The sequence below is a fragment of the Macaca nemestrina genome, chromosome 3 (assembly GCF_043159975.1).
Source record: "Macaca nemestrina isolate mMacNem1 chromosome 3, mMacNem.hap1, whole genome shotgun sequence".
Classification (NCBI taxonomy): Eukaryota; Metazoa; Chordata; class Mammalia; order Primates; family Cercopithecidae; genus Macaca; species Macaca nemestrina.
Genome location: NC_092127.1, coordinates 148627335 through 148651834, shown reverse-complemented (window position 1 = coordinate 148651834; position 24500 = coordinate 148627335). Strand labels below are relative to the sequence as shown.

General features: G+C 39.7%; 2 protein-coding genes across 15 annotated transcripts in view; one reads left to right on the top strand and one right to left on the bottom strand.

The window, feature by feature from the left end:
• The first annotated feature begins 213 nt into the window (after positions 1–213).
• LOC105464783 (zygote arrest 1) lies at positions 214–17268 on the top strand. 6 transcript variants are annotated; one of them, XM_071093616.1, is made up of 9 exons: positions 214–1525; positions 3050–3142; positions 3221–3295; positions 4384–4660; positions 7177–7266; positions 7380–7425; positions 11456–11575; positions 14443–14517; positions 17002–17268. In XM_071093616.1, the coding sequence occupies exons 1-4, from the start codon at positions 569–571 to the stop codon at positions 4525–4527; spliced, it is 1269 nt and encodes a 422-aa protein (XP_070949717.1). In that variant the 5' UTR covers positions 214–568; the 3' UTR covers positions 4528–4660; positions 7177–7266; positions 7380–7425; positions 11456–11575; positions 14443–14517; positions 17002–17268. The 6 variants fall into 6 exon arrangements, with proteins under 6 accessions (XP_070949717.1, XP_011711129.2, XP_070949718.1 ...); XM_011712827.3 differs by lacking the exon at positions 11456–11575; XM_071093617.1 differs by lacking the exon at positions 14443–14517.
• The window catches only part of LOC105464780 (FRY like transcription coactivator), a 286250-nt gene continuing 269598 nt past the window's right edge, over positions 7849–24500 (bottom strand). For 6 of the 9 annotated variants that reach the window (XM_071093613.1, XM_071093610.1, XM_071093611.1 and 3 more), the window contains 8 exons: positions 22606–22813; positions 20972–21121; positions 20202–20300; positions 15754–15822; positions 13057–13074; positions 11867–11977; positions 10288–10478; positions 7849–9959 (listed from right to left, as the gene is read on the bottom strand). In XM_071093613.1, coding sequence (XP_070949714.1) covers positions 9701–9959; positions 10288–10478; positions 11867–11977; positions 13057–13074; positions 15754–15822; positions 20202–20300; positions 20972–21121; positions 22606–22813 — 1105 coding nt within the window. In that variant the 3' untranslated portion in view covers positions 7849–9700. The remainder of the gene's footprint in view (positions 9960–10287; positions 10479–11866; positions 11978–13056; positions 13075–15753; positions 15823–20201; positions 20301–20971; positions 21122–22605; positions 22814–24500) is intronic. The other 3 variants (XM_071093615.1, XM_011712813.3, XM_011712816.3) reach the window with 1 other exon arrangement.

The window sequence follows — 24500 nt, the reverse complement described above, 5'->3', positions numbered from 1 at the left end:
TAGTGGGTAGTCTCTCGAGCAGCTCTGAGACTAAACTATCCTCCGAGTCAATGAGTAATAACAGACCCAGAACAGTTCCCAAACCTTGGCACTTTCGCTCATTTAGCCAGAGGCACCCGGCCTAGCCTTGGCTTTCTGGTGCGGGGAATGTGGGAGAGCCGGGAGCGAGGGGAAGGGGGAGCGGGGGGAGGGGGGCGGTGCGCAGGCACCTGGAACAATCACGGCACCGGGAGTAGCCGACTCAGCTGATGCCGGTGATGAATTTCTCTCATTGAAATCCTACCCATCTCGGGCGCCTTGGTTCCCTTACGAATCAGCCCTTTCATCACAAAGAAAGCCCTCTTTCCAGATAATCTAAGGGTCATTGTGCCAATATCCGGGCGTGGAGAGTTTCCGTAGGGAGAAGGACGGAGAGCGGCCCCCTCGGCGGGGACGCGGGCCGATGGCTGGAAGGGCGTGGAGGGCGGTGCAGCGTGCGAGCTCCAGCCGAGGGCCGTCCCCGCCTCCGCTCGGCTGCCTCGGCGAGTCGCCTATTTAGGGTGCGGCGGCGGGCGGCAGCGGTGCGCCCATGGCGGCCCTGGGGGACGAGGTGCTGGACGGTTACGTGTTCCCGGCGTGCCCCCCCTGCTCGTACCCGTACCCGGCGGCCACCAAGGGCAAGGGCGCGGCGGGCGGTAACTGGCAGCACCGCGGCGGGGGCTGCCTTCCCGCCGCCTCCCCATCCTCGGTGGGCGCGGCCTCGTCGTCCTTCCCGGGCCGAGGGAGGCTGACAGCCGCCGAGTACTTCGACAGCTACCAGCGGGCGCAGCTCATGGCTCTCCTGGCGCAGGTGGGGCCGGGTCTCGGGCCGCGCGCCCGGAGGGCCGGCAGCTGCGACGTGGCGGTGCAGGTGAGCCCGCGCATCGACGCCGCGGTACAGTGCTCGCTGGGGAGGCGCACGCTGCAGCGCCGGGCCCGCGACCCCGAGTCCCCGGCCGGCCCCATGGCCGAGGGCACCACGGGCGGCGGCTCTAACTCCCAGCAGCCAGCCTGTCGAGGCCTGGAGCAGGGCGGCCCCCAGAACGGCGCCCCGCGGCCCTTGCGCTTCCCGCGCACAGTCGCCGTGTACTCGCCCGTGGCCTCGCGCCGTCTCACCACCTTCCTGGAGGGACCCGGGGCTGCGGCGGGCGAGCAGAGGTCCGGGGCGTCGAATGGAGAGCGGGGGCCGCCGCCCGCGAGGGTTCAAGACCCAGAGGAGGGGGAGGTGTGGACGAGGAAGGCGCCCCGGCGGCCGCAGTCCGATGACGACGGCGAGGCCCAGGCCGCTGTCCGAGCGAGCTGGGAGCAGCCGACCGACGGTCCCGAGCTGCCGCCGCGAGAGGCCCAGGAGGGGGAGGCGGCTCCGCGGTCGGCGCTAAGGAGCCCGGGGCAACCTCCGCCGGCAGGGAGGGCCCGAGACGGCGGCGACGGACGGGAGGCGGCCGCCGCGGGAGAGAGGCCATCGCCACGGAGCCCGGAGCCGGGCAAGGAGCGGCTGCGCTTCCAAGTAAGGCCTGGGGCGGTGAGGGCACAGGAGAGCCCGGGGATGCGGGTGTCTTCCTGGGCCCGGGCCCTGTGACTGCTTCGGGTACACTTGAAGGTGTGGCGCTTCCTTAAGCGTGGCCACTTCCGTGTTTCCGAAACAGCCAATGCCCGCGACAGGTGTCTTCCCCACAGCAGTCTCTTGTCCCGACAGCCTGACTTACTCGCCATGGCTGCTCCACAGGCTGGCCAGGGCAACGCCCTTGGGACATTCACAACCCTCATATTTGCACTGTAAACCTTGGGCAGTGGGCGTGTAGGCCAGTCCTGACCGCGTGGTTGGATGACCTATGAGTACGCACAACTGAACTTCGGGAGCACTTGCAGGCAGGAGAGTCGATTCCGAAGAATTCCCCTCTCCCATTTCTGCACTAGATGTGGCAAAAACCCTTCAACTGCTGAGATTCTGGTTAGCAATTCTGACTTCTCCTTTACAAGCTTCCAGGCTATTGGAAAGCTGGAGCTCCTAAAATGCCCCTTCCTAGGAATTTGCTTTGCTTTTAAAAAGCACCCCCACCTCAGAAATCCAATACTGTGAAAGCATTTGGACTGCTCAGTACTGCCGCCCAAGAGCAGCAGGCCGAACCTTTAAAGGGCTGGGGCACGCAGAGGGCAGTTGTGACCTAGCAGAAGTGGAAAGGCACAAGAGGTGGTAAGAAGCCCGAGGGAGTCCTTCGCGGTCTCTTCCACGGCCATCACAGGCTGGTATTCCTTTTGAGGGGCGGTGTTGGTGGCGGTTGGCTGATTGTGTGAGGAGTGAATCGAGAGGCCAGGGCTTTCCAGCGTGGCCATGCACGAGCTGTGTGTGATCTTAGGCCAGTCATAACCTTCCTGGACTTAACAGTCAGTCTCACAGGTGAGCAGACTGAATTAAGTGCTCCCCAGAGTTCCTTCCAATTCTAAAAGCCTAACTCTAAAAACGTGTGTATAACTGGTTACTCACTGGGAGGGAAGAAGGGAAGTTTAGATAACACTACTTTTGTTCATATTGAATATGAATTATGGCTTACGTACAATTTCGGTTCCTGGCACTACTGTTTGGGAATTAACTAGCAGCATGAAGAATGTGATCTTGGTGAACCCCTTAAAGTTCCTTGGATGTGGAGTCTTATTTTTCTTCAGCTTAATACCTTTCATGTGTGCATAGTCTAAGATCAGGCTTCAGCTTAAAAGGCCTCCCTGAAGAATCCCAAACTTCAGAGAACTGTTTAACTATTATGTCCCTAATTATTCATTTATCAGCCAGCCTTATGAACTGAGTGAATCTGGTATATGAACTTTAAGGCCCAGGCTTGCTTAATTGTTTGACTAGGCTATTAGCTCGCTCCATTACTGTATTGAAGAGGCATACCCAAACCTGACCCTGCTTTCTTTCATGATCTGGAGTGAAGTTGACAGTTTCAGATATCAAGTAGATCCTTCCCAATGTCTGGAAATGAAGGATAATTCAGGTCTTATGTTGGTTAAACTGACATATCCTGTTGTTCAGTTCTTAGAGCAGAAATATGGCTATTACCACTGCAAGGACTGCAACATCCGCTGGGAGAGTGCTTATGTGTGGTGTGTACAGGGAACTAACAAGGTAAGAAATACCAGGTGACTGGCATCTTCTTGCTAAAAGTGTCAAGGCAATTTTGTTTTATTTTCTTTCTCATCACAGGTTTACTTCAAACAGTTTTGCAGAACTTGTCAGAAGTCTTATAACCCTTATCGAGTGGAGGATATCACCTGTCAAGTAAGTCAGATGTTTTGCATTTTGTCTGACCTGGGCTGTCGTAGAGGTTTTTAGTGTAGTTTGAGTATACTTCCAAAAAGAGGCCAGGTCCCCAGACCTTAGGTTTCAACTGGCTTTTGTTAGGAGTGGTAGAAACAATACTCACCTGGGAAACGGGGCCTTGGTGTTAGCTTCTTTCTGCCCTTGCAAATCTTGCTCTTGTTAACCTCTTCTAAAACTGTTAACCTCACTTGCAATACGGAAGAATACTTGCCTTACTTGCTACTTAGATATATAAGAAAATTAACAAAAACATGCTTGTCAGCTAACATGAAGTAGTCAAGGTTGACTGTTTTACCGAAATGCCTCTTAGGAAGCACAACCTCAAGGTATTGAGTCTAAGCACATGGGGTTAGTTTGTCTTGCCTGAAAGCTCACAAAGGGGGACAGTTTAAGATAAATCTAAGTTGTCTAGCTTTATGGGGAGTTGACTGTAACGGTAAGCAAGCAATATGTTAATTAAGCATTGCTTAAGTACTTGCTTGCTATTAACTGTGCTAAGGGGCTTAGCTAATCTTTAAGAGGAAAGTGTCTAAATTCGCCTCTTATCACACAGCTAATGGAGTCTGAATTGCCAATTGAGACAGGCTAATCAATACACTTGACCCACGTTGGATATTTAGAAGCATTAACACCCTGGGGTGGTGGAGAGAAACTAAGTATGGCAAGCCACTTAGAATCACTTAGATCAGGGCCGGGCATGTTTGTAAAGGGGGATGCCTTAACCACTCTGCTCTTGGTGTTCGTTGTCAAATTCATCCCTGACTTGTTCTCTACCCTTCCTCTTAAAAAGTTGCAAAAGAAACTTCACAACTCATAATTGGATCTGATGCAATATTAGCAGCACTACAGCATGGTTAAACACTCACTATTCCTAGCCCTGTCATTGCTAGGTAGGTAGGGATGTAGAGGGAAAACAAGATTACTACGGGACCTTGCTTAGAGTGCATTCAATAAGTACTTGAATGGACTAGAGAAATGTTGAAGTCCTAGGAAATCACTAAGGGTTTATCTTCTGTACGCCCTTCTGTATTTTTTTTTTCCCCCAGAGTTGTAAACAAACTAGATGTTCCTGCCCAGTAAAACTTCGCCACGTGGACCCTAAACGGCCCCACCGTCAAGATTTGTGTGGTAGATGCAAAGGCAAACGCCTGTCCTGTGACAGCACTTTCAGCTTCAAATACATCATTTAGGTGAAAGTCAGTGTTGCTGTGCATGCACTGATGGAGTAGATGAGTGAGCTTTTCCGTGCCTCTCCTCTCCACCTCTCCCTTCTCAAAATACTTCATGAAAGGCAGTGTATTCTGAAAAAGCCTTCAAATAAAGGTATTGCAACACAATTTATATATTGCATAAAATCTGTCTTTGAAAATAAAGTTTCAAGAGCGCTTGTCTTGTGCTAACAGTCTGGGCCTGTCACTTCACCTTTATGAATGCTTGCTGATGGCAGAGAGTGGGCCAGGCTCTGAGTTAGGCTGTGGCTACTTGGAAAACAATTTAGTGGGGGCTCGTAGACGAGGTCTACTATTTAGGCAGCTCTGGAAGACTGAAGCTTAGAAGGGAGTTAACTGAATAAAAAGCCACCTAGAGATTGTGCCACTGCATTCCAGCCTGGGCGACAGAGCGAGACTCCGTCTCAAAAAGAAAAAAAAAAAGCTGCCTAGCTGTAACATTGAGGCATTCTTTTGGGAGAGGTGGAGGCAGAGCCATTTCTTGGTTGCATGAGACTGTTGGGAGGTTAACGGTAGAGTAAGAATGCTGAATGTCGGGGATGGGGTAGGTAAAGGCTTTAGTGTCCGGGTAACTTTAGGAGGTAAGCTACTAGGTAGAGGAAGGCTGGGAAAACTAACCTGACTGACTAGTCAGTTTCACAAATGTGGCAAAAGTGGGGCTTGGAACAGGGTGGCTGTGGGCAAATGGCTGCTTTAAGACACTGAATAACCCATCAAGTAGACTTTGTGTTTCTTCAAAGCTTTTTTTTTTTTTTTTTTTCTTAAAGTAGGCCTCCTAAATGTACTTATAAGATGTCAAGTTAGAGGCGTAGGCCTTAGCCTTTGTCTTCACTGACTTGGTGCTAGTTGGGATGCCAGACTCTTAACTGCATCTAGTAGCTTCTCATGACAACACTGAGGCCCCACTGCCAGAATGCTCCTAGTTGAGGATGGGACTGAGTTTAGAGCCTCAAGTGCATCTGATGAAATTAAAGTTGTAGTATTGGTTTAATTAGAGAAACCATATAATTGGAACCATGTGCTAATTATGCCTCCAATTGTCTAACATCCCACTTAAGTGAACTCCTTACTACCTTAGGCCATAGCACTAAGTCTTAACATTCTTGGACACTTGTTAAAAGGGGCCAAAGTGGGTTTGAGGTCTCCATAGAATCTGTATCTCGAGGGGAAAGGCCCACCTGCATCGATGTGGACGGAGATGGTGCGTGTAAAATGCAGATTACTGGATACCTGTCCTACCTACATTTAACAGGCACCCCCAGCTGTTACTAATGGAATTGAAGCATGAGAACTTGTGCTCAGCAGAGAAGAGGTGGCATCTCATGGAGCTTCTAGTACAGCAGGCAGATGGCCACTAGTTTTTACATCAATGTAAAACCGAGGTTCTGACCTGTGATAAGGACAATCTGCTAAAGTGCCTCTGCAGTAAGGGACCTGACTTAGGTCAGGGAAACCCTGCCTAAAAGAATGACACCTCAGCTGAACTCCATTTCAAATAAGTTGAATGAGGCAAAAATGGCGAGGGGAAAATTTCCAGATTAGGGCAACAATCTGCAAAAGCCCTGTGGTAGAAAACCACCAGGAGGAGGCCACAGTGGGAGAATACTCTGGAAGACATGCCAGGTGAATCTAGCAGTGCCAGACTGGAGGGGTGTTTTAGGCCTTCATTAGGAGGATGGTCTCTACTGGAGTGCAGGGGCTACTCACAGGCATTATCAGGGTACACCACAGCCTCAAGCTCCTGGGCTCAAGTGATCCATCCTCCTGGCTCAGCCTCTCAAGTGGCTGGGACTACAGGCACTTTGTCAGGCTGCACTAAAAAGTTTTAAAGGTATGCTGGAGATAGTAGGGCATGGTGACATATAGACTCACTTTAAAAAAATCACTCCAGCTATACAGTGGATACCTGTAGATAAGGAGACTTGCAGGGACCAGATAAAGTGGTGGCAAGGCTAAAGAGAAATGACAAGAACTGGTGTGGGTAAAGGCGATGTGTTTTTTACTGGTTCTAACATGTTCCTGTTGTTTGGTTGGGGGTAGGTACAGGGGTAGGAAACCCATTTGTACTGTGGCATGCAAGTGCTACATAATGTGATCAATAGCATTTGCTCAATGAATGAATTACATAAAAGGTACCTGCATTGAGTCCTAAGAAATTTCCACTGGCTAGTAATATGGTTACATTGTTCTTTAATATTGCTTGCTATTAATTTTCCTAACATAGCAGCTAACCCTATTTTTCAGCTGAGGAAAGTAAGGATCAGACTGTTTTACTTAGGGTGGGTGGGCATGCAGATATTCAACAAAGTGGCACAAAAACATGCCATTCAGATTATGGTGATTACATTCGAGCAATGAAAAGGCACTGCCAAACTCTTTATGTGTACAATCCAAAAACTTACAAGATGTGAATGGATTTTAAGACAGGTTGAGAGAGGTTAGAAGGAAATACTCCAGGATGTCTCTGGGTATCAAGAGAAGTAACTGTAGTTTTCTTCAAATGTCCTTTATTTTCTAAAGGAACCATGGATTACTTTGAAAAATTAGGGAAGAAAATGCTATACAATACCAATAAATGGATTTTAATACTGTCTCTCTCCTTTTGTTTAGGTTATCCTGGTGTTTTATGTGAGCAGTATTTACTCATAGGCCTGAATGAGGATCCTTACTCTTCTCTTGAGTCTTTTTCTAAGAACGCATGTAATGATTTCCTAAATTTAAGGGAGGTTATGTGTTTTGCCACACCCTCTATTTTACATCACTAAAAGTAGAAAATATATTTTAAAATAAGAAATCCTGTGGTTTTGTTTTAGAAGCAGCATGAAGAAACTGCCAGATTGCTGCTTTTACTGTTGTCTTGTAAGTATACTATTTAAAAATGATAACTGTAATGTGCAAAAGAAAAAGGTTGTATGTAGCAAAAACTGGGCTCCAAATAGAACTAAATCAGGTAATAAATTAAGCACTGGATATATTTAATAAATACTAACTTGGGATTCAGAGGCTGAGGAGCAGAGAAGTGTAGGTTGGAGGAAAATGCTGTTGCAGAAGGCCATCCTCATGAATTTGTTTGCATCTTGATTGCTGGAGGTATATTCACTTTTATTAATAGACTTAGTTACATATAAATAAACGCAAAAAGCAAGTATCAACTGAAAGGTTTGGTTGGGTAGTCAACTGATTTTGTTCTTTTTTAAGGCAATTCAACGGGGTAACATTTGAAAGGTTTCTAAATGATGCACACTCTAATCATTCATTCTTTGTTAAAATACAACACAAACCAACAGCTACAATGCTTTTTATTTTTAACAAAAAGGATGTAAGGAGGGTGAGAAAAACAGGGGAGAGTAAGATAGGATGTAAAGTGTAATGTATCTCTGGACACCATCCCTCTCTGCCTGCCCCACACCCAAAAGTTTTAAATAATTTAAAGGATACCACTTACAGTACCAGAACACCATCAAAATAATTGTCTTTATCAGGGTCCAAAAATACAGTGATTATGAATGAGCCGTGACCAGATATGGAATTTTACTGGATATGTAACTGTGGTCAGCAGTCCAATGGTGTGCACAGTGCCTTCAGTTAATGCACTTGAGCATACGTAATTACATTTCTGGCAGGGTCCACACCCCCAAGAAAAGGTAAAGCTAAGCATTTCATTTCTACATTCTAAACTCTGGAATCACAGAGCCCAGTTTAAAAGAAAAGTCACAGTGGATCACAGTGGATAAGAGATGTATATAAAAAATACAAGGTGTTTCTTTCAAATCAGGAGTTGTGGGACTACATTCTTTTTTTTTTTTTTTCTTTTCTTACAAAATGCGATTTAAAAAAGGGTAGAGACTCCAGTTCATGTTATACTACAGACTTACACAGTGAATAAGTATACTGCATGTTTTGGTAGTCAGTCTTCAGGCTTGCTTTCATTTCCCCTAGCCCTAGGTTTCTTTCTTTAGGGTAAAACATGTGAGTCCTGAATAAACATATAAAAAATGCATTTGCAGCTCTTTTCTTGAATTCTGCAGACTTCAAAGCCTGCAAGTCATATATTCCATCATCAGTGACCACATTTTTTTCTTTAGCTTTGTACACCTATTCTTATATAACAGTGCATGGCACAAATGTACAAGAAAATACTGGTTTTAGTCTCTACAGTTTCTATATGGAGTAAAATAAGTTAACTTTTCTAATGAGAATAGCTGACAGGCAGCATACATCTTTATTTTACATTTTAAAGTCTCTGCAGGCATCTACTTTGGTTAGTTATCAACAATCGTAACATAAGCACTGATCAGAGAACTGAGCAGCATTCCAATAACGTTAACAGATATATTATTTCTTTTTGAAATACTGGGAAAGCCCAGTTTTAAAATATTATTAAAATGTTCTAACATTTACATACTATGAAGAGTTAGATCTAATAAAATAACATTTCTTCAAAAATAATCTTGCAGTGCTCTTTTAGGCATGCTCTGAGACGTTATAACCAAACATCCATACCTTGAAAATATCACATATCCACACATCCCAACTCACACACACATAATTCCTTATACAGACCAAAAAACAAACCAAAAAAAAACCCAAACCCTTATCCCACATACTGAAAAATCAATGGTTTTTGTAAATGAGTCTTGATGTGTATAGCTGACTGCATGTTCATCTGGATGATTAAGCATCAATTGCAGGTTAGGTTTTCGACTGCTAGAAATTCAAGCAGCTTTGCAGGTCTTCAGCTAAAATGAAACAGCCTTGATTTCAGCCTCATTTCACCCGCTTTTGGATGTTTCAGTATTGGAGGCCATTATTGCAAACATTCTTGGAATTCTTTTCTTTCCCCCAGAAAGTAATGTATTTGTAGGCATCACTTTTAGCCCTTTTCTTTTCACGTAGGTTAAGTAATTAAAAAATTCCTTCTTCATACAGTTATTGTGGGAGATGTTGGCAGCTGTTAAAATACCAGATTTTTTTTCTTTCAGATCTTTGTTTTTGATACAGTTTGACATTAGTTAAACTAAAAAGTAGATGCTGCCAGAAAGTTATCAGTGAATGCAAGAGTCCATAAAAGGTGCTTGGTTTAATATTCTTCATCATCTTCAGTTTAGTTTCTTTCCTAAAGGCCTGAAGTGTCTCAGAATCCAGTGCTCACCATATTTCCCATTGGTTTGGGCTGTGCTAGAAGTTGGTATGATTGCACCATGCGTAGAGATTCTCTTATTTCCAGATTAAGTTCCATCAGTTTGTAGTTGGCTTCTGACATGTCCAGGTTAGAGCCTATAACTGCAAAGCTTCCTGTCTGGCCCAGCGTCTGATGATGGAAATATATATGTAACAGTGTCTGCACAGGGTCATCTTCACAACTGCCAAAGATATCACTGGGCCAGAGAGATCTGAAAATACACAACAGTTTTTCAGTTCTGAGACTTAGGCAATTATTAGTTAAGACTAACTCAATTTAAGTTAAATACCTATAACAACACATTTCCTTGTGAATAACATGATCTGTTTTAATATTTGAGCAAATATTACTCAAAGTACCACCTGAAAGTGAAAAGAAATCTAAAATTGGTATCATTTCAATGGCAACTGTTAAAGATACTCATGTTTTCCTTTCATAAAGACATGATATGGAAACAGCAAATTGAAAATGAAAACCTAGTATTACTAAACTTCCTGTCTAATTTAAAGGCATCACCTTTAAATCCTGTCACGTTTTACCTGAAGGCTTTGACTTGTACTACAGCTGATATAAATTCCTTATTTTTCAAAGTTTCAATTAAAGAATGAATGGCAGTTTCTATAGTAGTTTGTGCAGCTTTGGAAATGTCAATTTCTTCATTTTCGGAAACGGACTCAGCTTCTTTGAGGATACTTTCCAGTTGGGCAAGTTCCTCTGACATGTTGATGACCTAAAACAAATACATATTTAAGGATCTATTCGTATGTTTGGTAACAAAAACATTTAGTTGGCTACAAGAATATACCTGATGGTAGTACCATTGTTGCTCTTATTTTAAAGAGTATTTAAAAATGTTTGCCTTGGAAGAAAGGGCAATTAATATTTCAAGTACTCCATTCTGTAGGAGCAAATAAATTCCACCAAATAGTAGTCTTGAAATTAAATGTTCTTGATAAAGCAACAAGTTGTAATAAACAGATGTCTATATTGGTTTTAATATTACTACATTTTGGATAGTAAAAGTAAATTTACTGTTATGGGGGATCATGAAAACTATGTGACAGTAAAGTCTTTAGATTTTAAAAGATGATTTACCCCAGGGTATTTATATAAATATAAATATAAATATATATATATATGTTTACAGATTTAATGACTAAGAAATTAAATCATTTCCCCAGTGATAGTTTTATTACCAGCAGATGACAAGGGGGGAAAAAGACTAAAGTTAGCATCTTTGAGGCTATATTTTTTAACATGTTTATTCTTGTGTGCATTAATAAAACTATAACAATATGGGCTGGGTGTCGTGGCTTATGCCTGTAATCCCAGCACTTTGGGACGCCCGGGCAATGGATCACCTGAGGTCAGGAGATTGAGACCAGCCTGGCCCACATGGTGAAACCCTGTCTCTACTAAAAATACAAAAAAGTTAGCTGGACGTGGTGGTGCACACTGGTAGTCCAAGCTGCCCGGGAGGCTGAGGCAGGAGAATTGCTTGAACCCAGGAGGTGGAAGTTGCAGTGAGTTGAGATCATGCCATTGCACTGTAGCCTGGGCAAAAGAGGGAGACTCTGCCTCAAAAAACAAACAAACAAACAAAAACTATAGAAATATGAACAACATGTTGGGGGAGGTGGGTTGATGATACAGTTTTATGTCTGTATTGAACTGATGTGCTTTATTTGACTATTTTGATTTTCTGAGACGGTCTTGCTCTGTCACCTGTGCTGGAGTGCAGTGCTACAGTCACAGCTCACTGCAGCTTCTAACTCCTGGGCTCAAGTCATTGTCCCAGCTCAGCCTCCCAAGTAACTAGGATTACAGGTATGTGCCACCATCCCTGGCTTTTACTTGACTTTTGATTATAGATGATCTGTTTCTGCTATGGAAGCCTTTAAGGTCTGGAACCTTTTACAACTGCTGGGTATCTGCTGTCTTATTTACTCATAGGTCCTGACATAGCACATCATTAAAAAACAAATTATTCCTTAACTGAAGGAAAAAAAAGACCACTCTAAGTGACTTTTGACTTAAGCTATTCTAACAACTAATAAATGTATATTTTAAAAATTTTCTAGAATCAGTTACTGATGCCTAATACAACTGAATATTTACCTCTGCTTCATTTTTTATTGTATTTACTTGGTTGATAAGTTTACAGTAGGCCTGGAACAGAAGCAGCAATTGAAAATGCAATTTGTATAATCTTCGGCAGAGCTCCAATTCCTAGAAATAAATAACATTACATTAAATTTAGGTGTTGTTTTCTAGACAGCATATTTCCAGTGAAAATTTATAGTTAAAATTGTCTTGTCATTTATTTTTCTGCAGTAAGCAAGTTAATATGGTGTGAAGCTGATGAAAGGCAGGCGAAATATGCTTTAACGACTAAGATTAAAATGAAAACAAGTATCACTGCTGGTTACATAATTCAGTTTTAATGTTAAGCACATTTTCACATTCTACAAATAGACTGTTTCAGCAGGCAATTAATAGGATACTTTAAAAAGGATTCATTAGAATTTAAAACTTTAAATTCATAATTAAAATAATCTACAAATGCAAAGACTTTTGCCCTCATTGAGATGTAGATCTCACTGCATTTATCAACAAATGCTTGATAAAGCAAAGTGAAACCGGATAACCGCTTACCTAAAAAGTAAGAAAAGCTGTCTTTTAAAGTGAGATCAGTTTTCTAAAGAAAACTACTTGGTAATCTCATTGAAATGAAACTATGAAATTAACACGTGGGCTGAGCATGGTGGCTCACGCCTGTAATCCTAGCACTTTGGGAGGCCAAGGCGGGCAGATCACTTGAGCTCAGGAGTTTGAAACCAGCCTGGCCAATGTGGTGAAACCCTGTCTCGACTAAAAATACAAAAAAAATCAGCGGGGCATGGTGGTGGGTGTATGTAATCTCAGCTACTGGGGAGGCTGAGGCAGGAGAATCGCTTGAACCCAGGAGGCAGAGGTTGCAGTGAGTCAAGATCATGTCACTGCCCTCCAGCCTGGGCAACAGAGCAAGATTCCATCTCAAAAAAAAAAAAAAAAAATACTTTTTTAAAATTAAGAAATTTAAAAGGAGATATGTTTAAGAAAAAGGTGACTGCTAATTTTATGTATTTTAACATCTATTTTAATAGAACCAACATTTCATGGATTAGGGCTTTGCAAAACTGAAGCACATACTACTTGTAAAGTAGTCCATGACAAAACATTGCTAGGTCACAAATGGACAAATGGCAGATGAAAACCAGTTTGTCTGGCAAGGGTGAGTGGTCTATAAATCAAGACAGGTCACTTACTGCTAGTATTTCCATTTGCTAAGCAAGAAGGTGATCAGGTCACAAAAAATACAAAGAAAGAAAAAGACCAAGAATTAGTGTAAGAAATCATTTTAACTAGGGTCATAGATGTTCCAGGTAAACTGAAGAACATATATTTATACCCCAAAGAAAACTATATGAAGTTATGTCCAGAATAAAACTTTTTAGACATTTACTGCAACAATTCAGGGTGTTTTTAAACACTGCCAAATAATAAATTACATTTAGGCTATGACTTATTTCTGTGTAAAAGCTACAATGTATAAAACTGAACTATTGTGATCTTGGCAAATTTGGCTATCCAGGTTAAAAAAAAAAAACAAAACCCAACTGTAATAAAACTTACATTTGTAAACTGGAAAACTTATGATTAGAAAATAAGAAACAAATTAATTACTATTACTTCTCAGAAAAGAATTGGCTTATGATCGTACATAATAAATACTTATCCATCACCATCAAAAGATTATCTCTGGGGTGGCTCATTCCAGGCTTCCTATCCTTTATGGTCTAATTAGGTCCTACTTTGCCATAATTGGTGCTGAGCCACAGGGTGAAATATCAAAAGCAGATGCGTGTTCTAAATTGCATTCCAAAGGTACTTCAGTAGGTTTCAGAAACTTAACCCGACTAGGTTTGAATCAACATAATGTATGTAAAACACAGTAAAAATTTATGAACCATCTTAAAAACTATATGAACACATGTACAGCAACTGATCTGGTCTCATTACGAGGAGAATGACTTCTAATTAAAACAGCAATTGTTATACTGTAAATGTATCTTCTAAAAGTCATTCTTAAGCCTGCTTTTCTAAATACTTTCCTGTGAAGGGCTGTTTTTCATAAAGTGTATTCCTATCAGTTTAGAAGGGATTTGCTAAATAAGCAAAGGTGAACTTTAGCTCCACGCTGCTTACCATAAATTACGTGGATGCTCATCCAGTAAACATCGGTTGAGCACAATCCAAGGTCAAGCATATTCCGTATCTAAATTTCTGAGGGTTTAGTTCATACAGTTTATTTCATATGGAAATTAACAATTTGAATTGTAAATACCTTTCCTCACTTCTATTAGCACAAATAAAGTAGAACTGATTCTACAAGCATATATGCATAGCCTCTACTTTGGGATGTAATGGAACATAAACTGCTGATAAAGTTTATGATCATAATTATAGGAAATAACACAAATGTAATGAATTTTACAGCTCTGAATTACCAGCAATTACTCTAAATATGCTAACAGGGCAGTTTTTGTGGATGAATGTGTGTGTATATATATATGCACATTTTAAAGTATATTAAAATTTGCACATTCTCTTTTATTCATCTAACAAATATTTGACTGCTTATTATGCAAAAGACAAGACTGGTACACAAGGACAGATCGAGTTGCATAAAAAGGATCTTCCACCCTCAAAAAAGTTGAATATGAAAGGTGAGGTGAAATATAAATGAAAGTGTTAAATGTTCAGTTTCCACTTAGTAGAAAATCTCAAGCTATGTTAACTGACTTGGTCTTAAGATGGATATAATTTTCTTCAAGGTAGAGGGGATATAAAAAAAATCACTTAATATAAACACCTAGTTTTTGTAGGAAAAAAGGTTGCATTACTTGCTGAAGCGATGCAGTTAAACAGTGGCAAAGACAGAATTAGAACCAAAGGACCTAATTCTGGTCTAGAATTCCTTATCTTCATTTCTTTACATAGATGACTTCGCGGTTTCTTTTTAACATTAGTGCAGGATTTGGAGTCAGCCTGCCTAGGTTTCAATCTTGGTTTCACTATTTGCTGATTTTAGATAAATCAGCTTCTCTGAGCCTCAGTTTCCTCATCTTCAAAACCGGGATAATTAAAGCAACTACTTGACTGAGTTGTAAGGATAAAGATAACGATAGAGGCTGGCAAATAGTTAACACTTAGCGAGTATACTGTTATTTTCTCAACACTGCAGTTTTTGCAAAACTTCAACTTTTTACTATAATAGTATAACCTAATAATAGTATAACCTTTACAGAGACTAGAAATCTGTAATAATATAACCAAAGGTAGAATATAAAAGACTGGAATTCTGATGTCAAATGGAAATAATTTTCAGTTGATGAATGTATTTTCCCCTATGAAGCTGCACTCCCATTAGAATAATTTGTAGGCCCTAACTTATCCTCACTTCAATGTATGTGTTTATGTATGTGCACCTTTCTAAGAAAATATAATGCTTTATTTTCACTCAGTCTTATATTAGAGAAAAACATTATAATTTATCCAATTCTAATTTTACCTTTAGTATGGATGTATTATATCACGTTATTCTTAGGTTGCTTTCTTGACCAATTTATCTAACAGAATAGCAGAATACTAACATGGAACAAATTTTTCTTTAAGAGGCACATGCAACTAAAAGCTGACCTGGGCTTTCCAGATATCCATCAAGCTTATCTATTGAATGTTATTAAGCTTCAGTCACAACCTGGTTGTTCATTTTTATTAAAGTGAATTTTTCATTACGAAACCAGTATTTCACTGAGCTTTTACAAAGATTGTTTGATAACCAAAATGAAAAGTTTTACAAATATTCTTTATTTTTAGAAATAATCAAATAAGGATATTTGAACATATGCATTGTTTTACCTGATACAGAAATACAGCAAAAACAAGAACAAGAAACTTACTTGTGCATCTGTGTTTATCCTATACATGTCTTCTTTGGCACCAAATGTCCTCTTACAATCATCTAGCCACTAAAAATAAGTAACAGTAACATTTAATATGCACAATGAAATGGGTAATGTAACAGCCCGTCCATATACAACACCAAACTTAAAGCTAACTTGAAGTTCTAGGATTGGTTGCAGACCTAGAATTTTATCCCCATTCAAGCCAAATCATTTACATGGAACTAACAAAAGCAGGGATAGCGTTAATATAACAAGAGGCACACACTTGTGACAGCTATACTAACAAAACCCATTCCATTCTAGGGACCTGTGATGTTCCATTTCAGTAAAGGATGTTCTTCATTTTGCAGGTTTTATGAAAATCTTCACAACCTTTGCCTGACCTTTGTGTAACATAAGACAGGGAAATGAAAGATGTGCTTCCCTTTTAGTCAATATAATAAAGGCAACTTAGAATTAAGCAGGTCTGTTGCTTATGAGAAGTATAATTCTCAGAAGACTAGTGTCAGTTTTAAATTTGTGAACTGGCAATCAAGATCCATTTTAAATCTTGTTTTTCTTTTCTTTCTTTTTGGACAGTAATGAATGACAAACATGTTATTTCCAAACAATACTGGATGTAGAAGCCAAATGTGGTTTTTCCTTCTCTGGGGGTATTCCTAATGTTGATATAAAAGTACAGGCTGGGTGTGGTGGCTCCTGCCTGTAATCCCAGAGCTTTGGGAGGCTGAGTGGGGAGGACTGCTTGAGGGCAGGAGTTCAAGACCATCCTGGGCAACATAGGGAGACCCTGTCTCTAAAAAAATAGTTACAAAAAGGAATACTTTAGAAATAACTTAAAGTACATTTTCTTCAGCAAAATATAAATAAAACAATAGCACTGTGGTATAGTAGAAAAGAACGCTGGACTCTCAGAATTTCTAGGCTGAAGTAAAAGTTAAGTGTGTTCAAGGTAAGCTCCTAGCTTTGGACAGTTTGATATTATCAGTTGTTTTGACTTCTAAGTTCTTTTTTTTAATTATACTATTAAACAATACAACTAATATATATATAGATATATGAAATCATTAGGACTTTGAGAAACTCAAACTAGCTGCATTAAGCAGCTACTCTGAAAGTATTTTAGTATTCGACATTTAACATTCTCTATTGTAGCTTATATTGTACCCACAAAGAATTAAAATTAGACATTTCAGTTATTTCAAAAATGATCTCTTTGACCTTATTTTCCTTTTATTTCAGTCTCTCAGGTTTCACCGGCCCTTAGGCTATTTGCTTGACAGCATCTCTGAAGGAAAACATGTTAAGCTTTTCTAGTGAGATACAGCTGATGGCAGCCATTGTCAAAAGCTATCAGTGGATTTCTTTGTATTAGTAAAATGCAGTTGACATCTAACATGGAACCTGTGCATTAATCTTTATTCATACAAAATGTTAAAATCCTAATTATCCCTTATCTTGTCCAGTTTGTCCAAGTATACTAATAAATTTGAAAATAATTTCAGTTGACTAATGGCTTATTTTTGTACTGTGTACTTAATGATACAGCCTTTTGGGGGGTACTATTCAATATAATTATTGCTGATTTTTATTCTGTTAAAAGACAAACCCCAACCATATAGTCCTGTGGCTGCACAATGGCTTGAGAGATACAGGTCCACACCTTTCCAGCCACAGCATACAAAACACGGTAGTTTGTGCACAGAGCACCCTCCAGTTCACATCTAATCAGTTTTCCTGTCACGGCATTTTCTTTATTCAAGGTTCAAATGAAGGTTAAAATTTAACTGTCGAGGTTCTACTTCTGGGTGTGATGGAGTAGCCTATATAAGAACAATCCTGCAAGGACAACTATGGAAGCTGAATCCTATCAGCGAAAACTCAAACAGTTAGAGAAAAGTACCGAAGTGAGCCCAATACCCGCCCCAGTGCTTACTCTAGGTGTATTCATATTCACGTCCCTGCGCATAGAGGCTGAACAGAAAGCAGTGGCCTAGAGTTTATGCCCTACAGTTTCACTGGGCTGGGAAAACAGTTTTCAAAGATAGATAGTGAGATATTGAGGGCCAATATCCTGGAGAAAAGAGAACTGCAGAGAAGTGACCCCAATAGTCTCTGTGCAGTTTCCCCTTGGGACATTTGCTGTTCCTGTTTATTATCTGCAGGGGGAGAGGCTACGAAATCACACACTAGCCCCTGGGAGACTGAGAAGGTTGGCAGAGACTGCTGCTCTCTCAGTGCTGGAGAGAGAAAAATCATTCAATTCACTTGTGAGCCTTAGAAGTCTTGAAGAATAATAAAAAGAATGTATAACTCAAAAACATAGGAAAATTAAATAGGGCAGACAGTAAATATTTTAGGCTTTGCAAGCCATATAGTGTTTGTTGTAACTATTGAACTATTACAGTGCAAACATAGCCATGGACAATATGTAAGTAAACCAGATAGCTGTTTTCTACTAATTTTATTTACAAAACCAGGCAGTGGGCCAGATATGACTTGATGGCTGTAGTTTGCTAACCTGTGTTCAAGAAGTTTGTATGCACTATTAGTTGTTTGAATTTCCTAAAAATTTTAGAATCAGCCTGTCAATTTCCGTTAATATGCCATCTGAGATTTTGAATGAGACTGCATTAAACCTATAGACCATTTTGGGGGAAAATGACATCTTTACCATATTGAGTCTTCTAATTGATAAACATGGTATATAGTCCTCCATTTAGGTGGTCTTTCATTTTTTTCAATATTTGCAGTTTTCTGTATAGAGGTACAGCATATCTTTAGATATATTTGTAGGTATTTGATATATTCCTATTATAAATTGTATCTATTGCTTTAAAACCAACCACCCTGAAACTTAATGGCTTCAAACAACCAAAATGAATCTATGTGCTGGCTGGGAGTTTTCTTCTGGCCTTGCCTAGGGTCACTCATGAGTCTATAGTCATTTGATGGCCTGACTGGGGAAGTGGCAGGGTTGAAGTTCCAAGTTGGCTTCACTCATGTCTTGCACATTGGCTGTCAACTGGAATGCCTCTGTTCTCCCCTACATGGCCTCATCTTCCAGCAGGCTAGAGGTCAAATAGTTTCCCAGAGTTTATCCCAGTTTGCACTCTGACCAGTATGATGGCAAAAGCAGAAGCCACCAAAGACCACTTCAGGACTAGTCTTGGAAGTTACACAGCATTGCTTCTGAACTTGATCGGTTAGAGCAAATCACAAGGCCATCCCAATTTAAGAGATGGTGAAATGGTGGACTCTGTCTCTTCATGGGAAGAACAGGAAAGTCACATTGCAAAGGGGTGTGGCCACAGAGAAGCATGATTCATTGGGACCAGTATTTTAACAATCTACCTTTGCTTCTAGTAGGCAATGATTTCTGAAGATACAAAAACCATAACCATGATGGAAAAGGCCAACAACCTGGACTTACTAAAATTAAAAACTTCTGTTCATCAAAAAATGCTACTAAGATAGCAAAACTGCTAGCCACAGAGAAGGAATAATCTTTGCAATACATATATCCAAAAGAGGATATATCCATTTAGGATAAAAAGCCCCTACAAATCAAAGAAAAACCCAACCCATTTACAAAAATGAACAACGTACTTGAAGCCACAATTCACAAAACATCTTAAATGAGATCCATTTGAAAAGGAACTCAAACATTAGTCATCAGGGAAATGCAAAATAGTACCATGAGATACCACCACACACTTCATTTTTCATAGGCCTATACATGTCATAGATATTTACTACTTATTAATGAAAGACCCATCTCCTAGAAAAATAATTGTCTACTGTATGCAGTTTGTGTGAAAGAGAGAAACTATTTTTTGTTCTTCTGCCCCTCCCAATTGAAAACGTGCTGGATTTACTCTTAGGGAAGGAACAGAGCTACTCTGTTTTCAATGCCAGATTGGACTTGAAGAGGCCTTTCTTAGGAGGTGATTATCTAATGCTTTTTTCTCCCATTGCTTGCCCATGTACATGTACACATCATGGGAAAAAGATCATAGCTTTGTCAGAGGTTGTGGATTTCCTAGACCACAATTCTCTAATGCACTGAGAAATACTGCTTCAATTTCCCCACTTGGAATGTTGACAGCAGCAATATAGTCTCCACAGAGCTTTTTACAAAGCCATGGTTTTCCATTGCGCTGTTAGAGAGCTGATTTTTTTTTTTTTTTTTTTTTTTTGAGACAGAGTCTTGCTCTGTCGCCCAGGCTGGGCTGCAGTGGCCGGATCTCTAGAGAGCTGATTTTTAAAAGCCAAAGGTAGGAATTCGCTGGATAGAGAGCTCAAAGAACCTGCTGCTCTCAGGAAAACCCTGAGGCAGGTGCTAAGAAGTCTTCTTTTCTGTCTGGGCTATTCTGCTGCCAGGATTACCCTTCCAGTGTCAAGAGCAAACCACTTTTCACATATGGTAAAAAGAGACTGACCTGCTCAGTGGCTTCTCTTTTGGCATTGTATGTATCCAGGTGTTCTTGCAACTCCAAAACACCAAACTTGAGGGTTTCCAGCAAACCACATGACATCAGCTGTGAAATCAGAAATATTGACCCAGGTTACCATTTCTGATTGAAATCACGAGACTCACAAAATCATGAGACTTTTCAGTTATGGAATACCTATTAGTTGGTTTTTGGATATTCTCTTACTCTACTCTGTCCCCTACTAAGAGCTGAGCTCTCACTGGAACAGAGTAGGAGTGCAGTGGGACTTCAGAAGTCTCAGGAAGGACATCCTCAAGTGTTTTCAAAGACGTCAGGCAAGACCAGTACATAACTCAACCTTGAAGATTTTTAAACCTTAGTTCTTTAAATACCTTAATATATAATCTAGAAGTGTGCTTGGAAATAAATCAAGAAATGAACCAGGAGGCCTGAGTATTTCACGGGGGGAGGTTTAGGTATCTCCTACGCATTTTTATTTAAGAATAAAAAAATTACCCATCTCTAGAGCATGACATTTTAGCTTTCCCATCTAGGACTCTGTGGAGGGTAAGGGCAGGAAGGAGTCAGAATCAGAAATAGTCACAAGTTGCTGCATCTAATATACCAGAATTGTACTTTGCCAAATATTTATAATCCTGTTGAAAATCTGAACCTTTATACCATAAAATTCAGAATTACTTAGAAAAAAAAGACGACTTACTGAATGATGCCATTCAAATGTAGTCTTTATAATAAATGTGCATGTAAAAACTTACTGTTTCAGCATCCACAAAGACTGTTGGGCATTCTGAACATATCATCATCACTTCCAAGGAGCTTTTAAATTTGGTACCAATGCGTTGCAGACTCTCACCAAGAAAGCTGACTGCCTCATTAGTTATTTCTCCAAACTTTCTTTGAATTGTCTATGGGGAAAAGCAAAAGAGTTTGGTGTTTCATAAGAAAGCCTTTTTTTACCTTTAAAAGTAAAGAAGCATAATAGGGTAGACTTTTATTTTAAAATTATAATGATATATAGAATTTTAACCATTGATCTGTAAATCCATATTTTTAGGTATTTCCTTAGGAAACATATTAATTTCTAAAAAGAAACAAAAATTTACAAAATAATATTACTGAAAAAATTAATGCTATATGCCAGTCATCTCCCTATTCCTGAGATTTTTTCATCAGAGGCAGACAGATGGATGCATGCTGTACATTCTTAGCAATCAAAGTCCTTGCCTGTCTTGAGGAAGTTGTTCATCAAAAGTTATTACCTGAAAGAAACTTTCAGTAAATGTAGTTTACTATTCTTGACTATGGGCTGCCATCTGGCTTAACTTTAGGTAAAGTCATAAAAAATGTATTAAGAGTAATATTTTCTCCGAGTCCAAGAATATTCATTTCCATAAAACAGACAATGCCTGACTCACAGTAAGTCAATCAATTAGACTACATTATCAGTAGTATCAATGGTTAAAGTATACCTACTTATATATGTGTTGCACTGTTAGGTGGCATTATGATTAAAATAAAAAGCATAAATCCACACTTTCAGCCATCATGAAACTTACAACATCAGTAAGAATATGAGTAGAAAAACCAAGTAGTGATGCAGTAAGTACAGAATTAAATAAGCGCTCCCGTTAATGAGTGCTAAAGAACTTCCAGGAGAGAGAGACTGGAGGTTGGAGTGGTTGGGAAAGCTTTGGTAAGAAAATGTATTTAGCTGAGTCTTCCAAGATGGGCAAAATTTGGGAGGAGAAAAGGGAGGAAAGGTAGTAGATAGTTCAGAGGATATAACTTAAATGGTGGCATTTTTCTGTACCTTAGTTTCCCTCTCCACTGAATGCTAAAAATCAAATCTACATTCCATAGTTGTGGTGTGAGAACACTTACTATAAAGCCATTTAGCACAGTGCCTAGCACGTAGTGGGTAGTCAATAAATTTTAGCTTATATTATCGTTATTGTTGGGGAGGAAGCAACCTTAACAGCTAAAACTTTTAAGGTCCTCACAGAGTCATAAAAGTGTCCATTACTTTAACCCTTGATTATAAACTGATTTATGATATATTAACTGTAAGCTCCCTGAAGGCAGAGCTTAGGCCTTTATTTCTTTGGTATCCTGATAGTGCCTAAGCATACTGCAGAAAACATATCAGATGTTGTTTTGAAGTTTTATTCTAATTGCCTTAAGGGAGAAATCTGTAACAGTCATTGTATAATGTACCAGCAGTACCACAATGTCACAGTGTCAATGTAAGTAATACTACTAGCTTAGAAAAAAAAAATTATTAAAGAAAACTGGTAGGAATATTAAAATTGGAGATGCTGATTTTAGAAGAAAAACTGTAACTTGAATAGGTAACTATAATATAAATTCAGAAACCCTGAACCTCACTGACCTGAAAAAGCCTAGAAAACACATGAAAAGTAAACACTGCAGAGGACCCGTCGGTGTCAGACAGCATCTGATTGACGTGGCAGCGCCAGGCTTCCTCTTCATCATCATATGCCACGGGCTGAAAGGCGGCTATGATGGCAGAAAGAAATGGTGATGGCAGAGGCGACGTCTGTACTTCTGGAAAACCATCTTGCTCTTCTTCGTCTTGACTGTTAACACAGATATCACAAATATCATAACACTATCTCAGAAAAAAAGAATAGGCTCGATCACGTAAGACAGCTTAAGTCATTTGACAGGTTATTTTTATTCATATATACACACTGATTTAGAAAATGTACAACCACCTAAATCTTGTAAGAAAGTGTGAATAAGTGAATTCCTGTTCTTTCTAGTTAGCATTTTTAGAATTAGAACTCTAATTTCAAGCAACTACCTTAAAATAACCCAAGTCCTATAATGTGCCACCACTATGGATTAATTTTAGTAACTTCTATGAATAATACCAATGAGAATGTTTTCATTTTCAATGGTCAATTTTGGAGGCTTTTATTTGAACAGCCTCACATTGGTGATAATATTTTTAAAGTTTTGATCATGATCTTTTGTGTTAAGGGCTATGTTAGGTGCCTTATATGGATAATTTCATTCAGTCTTTGCAACTACATGAGGATTAGGTTCTATTATTATCTTGATTTTAAAGATGAAACAAAAAGTTCAGTAAGGTTAAATAATATGTCTAGTTACTGGGTAAGAAATGACAGGGCCAGAATTTGAACCCAGGACTACGGGTCCAATTACTATTAGCCAGGAAACACATAGCTAGCTCAGTTATTTCATAAGCACATACTATGTTCCTAGCAATATGGCCAATAATAGATTGGAATCCAAAGAAACATAAGACCTGGCCATTTCCCTCAAATAATTTATAATCCCAAAAGTCAGATTACACAAACCAAAACGGAACAATGGAAAAAGATGAAGATATATTTGGGTTGGACATTCTACAACTCTCGGCCATAAATATGAAGAAATATTTGAGTCTGACACTCCATAAAAAAGACATGTGTTATTCAAGGTCTTAAGATTGAATGTTTCGCATTACAAGCTGGTTCTATAAGACTTTATCGAAATTTTGGAGCAATGCATATGGAAGAGAGGGACCCAAGTAAAGACTGGAGAAAACCATCAAAATAAAGCAGACATCTGAAGTGAAAACAAATGAGACCTCAAAAAGGTTAATTTTAAAACTGTCACTGTGGTGACTGATTTTAACACGTATACTATAAGCTAGAGTAGATAACCTGTTTGCTTAGTAGGAATGCTCCATTCTATTTCAGCTGCAGTAGTTGGCCAAAGTCGACTGTTTGGCTTCAGCCTTTTAGAAAGCCAACTAGCTGAATAGCATCGTTTCTGGCATTCCTGAACTTGTGCATGATTAATGATTGAATGGTTGCATGGGCTACTGCCATATTCAAATCAGTAATATGAAAAAGGTGTATCACTAAGATTTATTGTTAATATCTGATTATATATTTTCAAATATAGGTAAGTATTCTTCATATGTTGACGGTAAAAAAAAATCTCCAATGTGTTGTATATGTTAAAACTCTATTATCACATGAAGTATAAAGGTGTAATTTTTATTGTAAAAGTAAAATTCTGAAATACTTGCTGATTATTAAATATTAATTTTATATAAAAACAGTTATCCAGGAGCTCAAATTGTTGAATGGGGAAATAGATACACGCACAGAGTGCATGAAGTTAGATACCTTTATAAAAAACATAATATTGAACCACAAATATTTATGAAATTTAAATAGTGGATATTCTAATTCTATGTGTTACAGAATTATTTGGTATATGAGTTTCATAACAGCCACCAAAATTTCC

Excerpts from the sequence above, each read along its gene's own strand:
- LOC105464783 (XM_011712830.3), top strand. The coding sequence starts at position 569 with ATGGCGGCCCTGGGGGACGAGGTGCTGGACGGTTACGTGTTCCCGGCG. Across the intron at positions 1,526-3,049 it reads AGGAGCGGCTGCGCTTCCAA|TTCTTAGAGCAGAAATATGG; the intron begins GTAAGGCCTGGG and ends CCTGTTGTTCAG. Across the intron at positions 3,296-4,383 it reads TGGAGGATATCACCTGTCAA|AGTTGTAAACAAACTAGATG; the intron begins GTAAGTCAGATG and ends TTTTTCCCCCAG.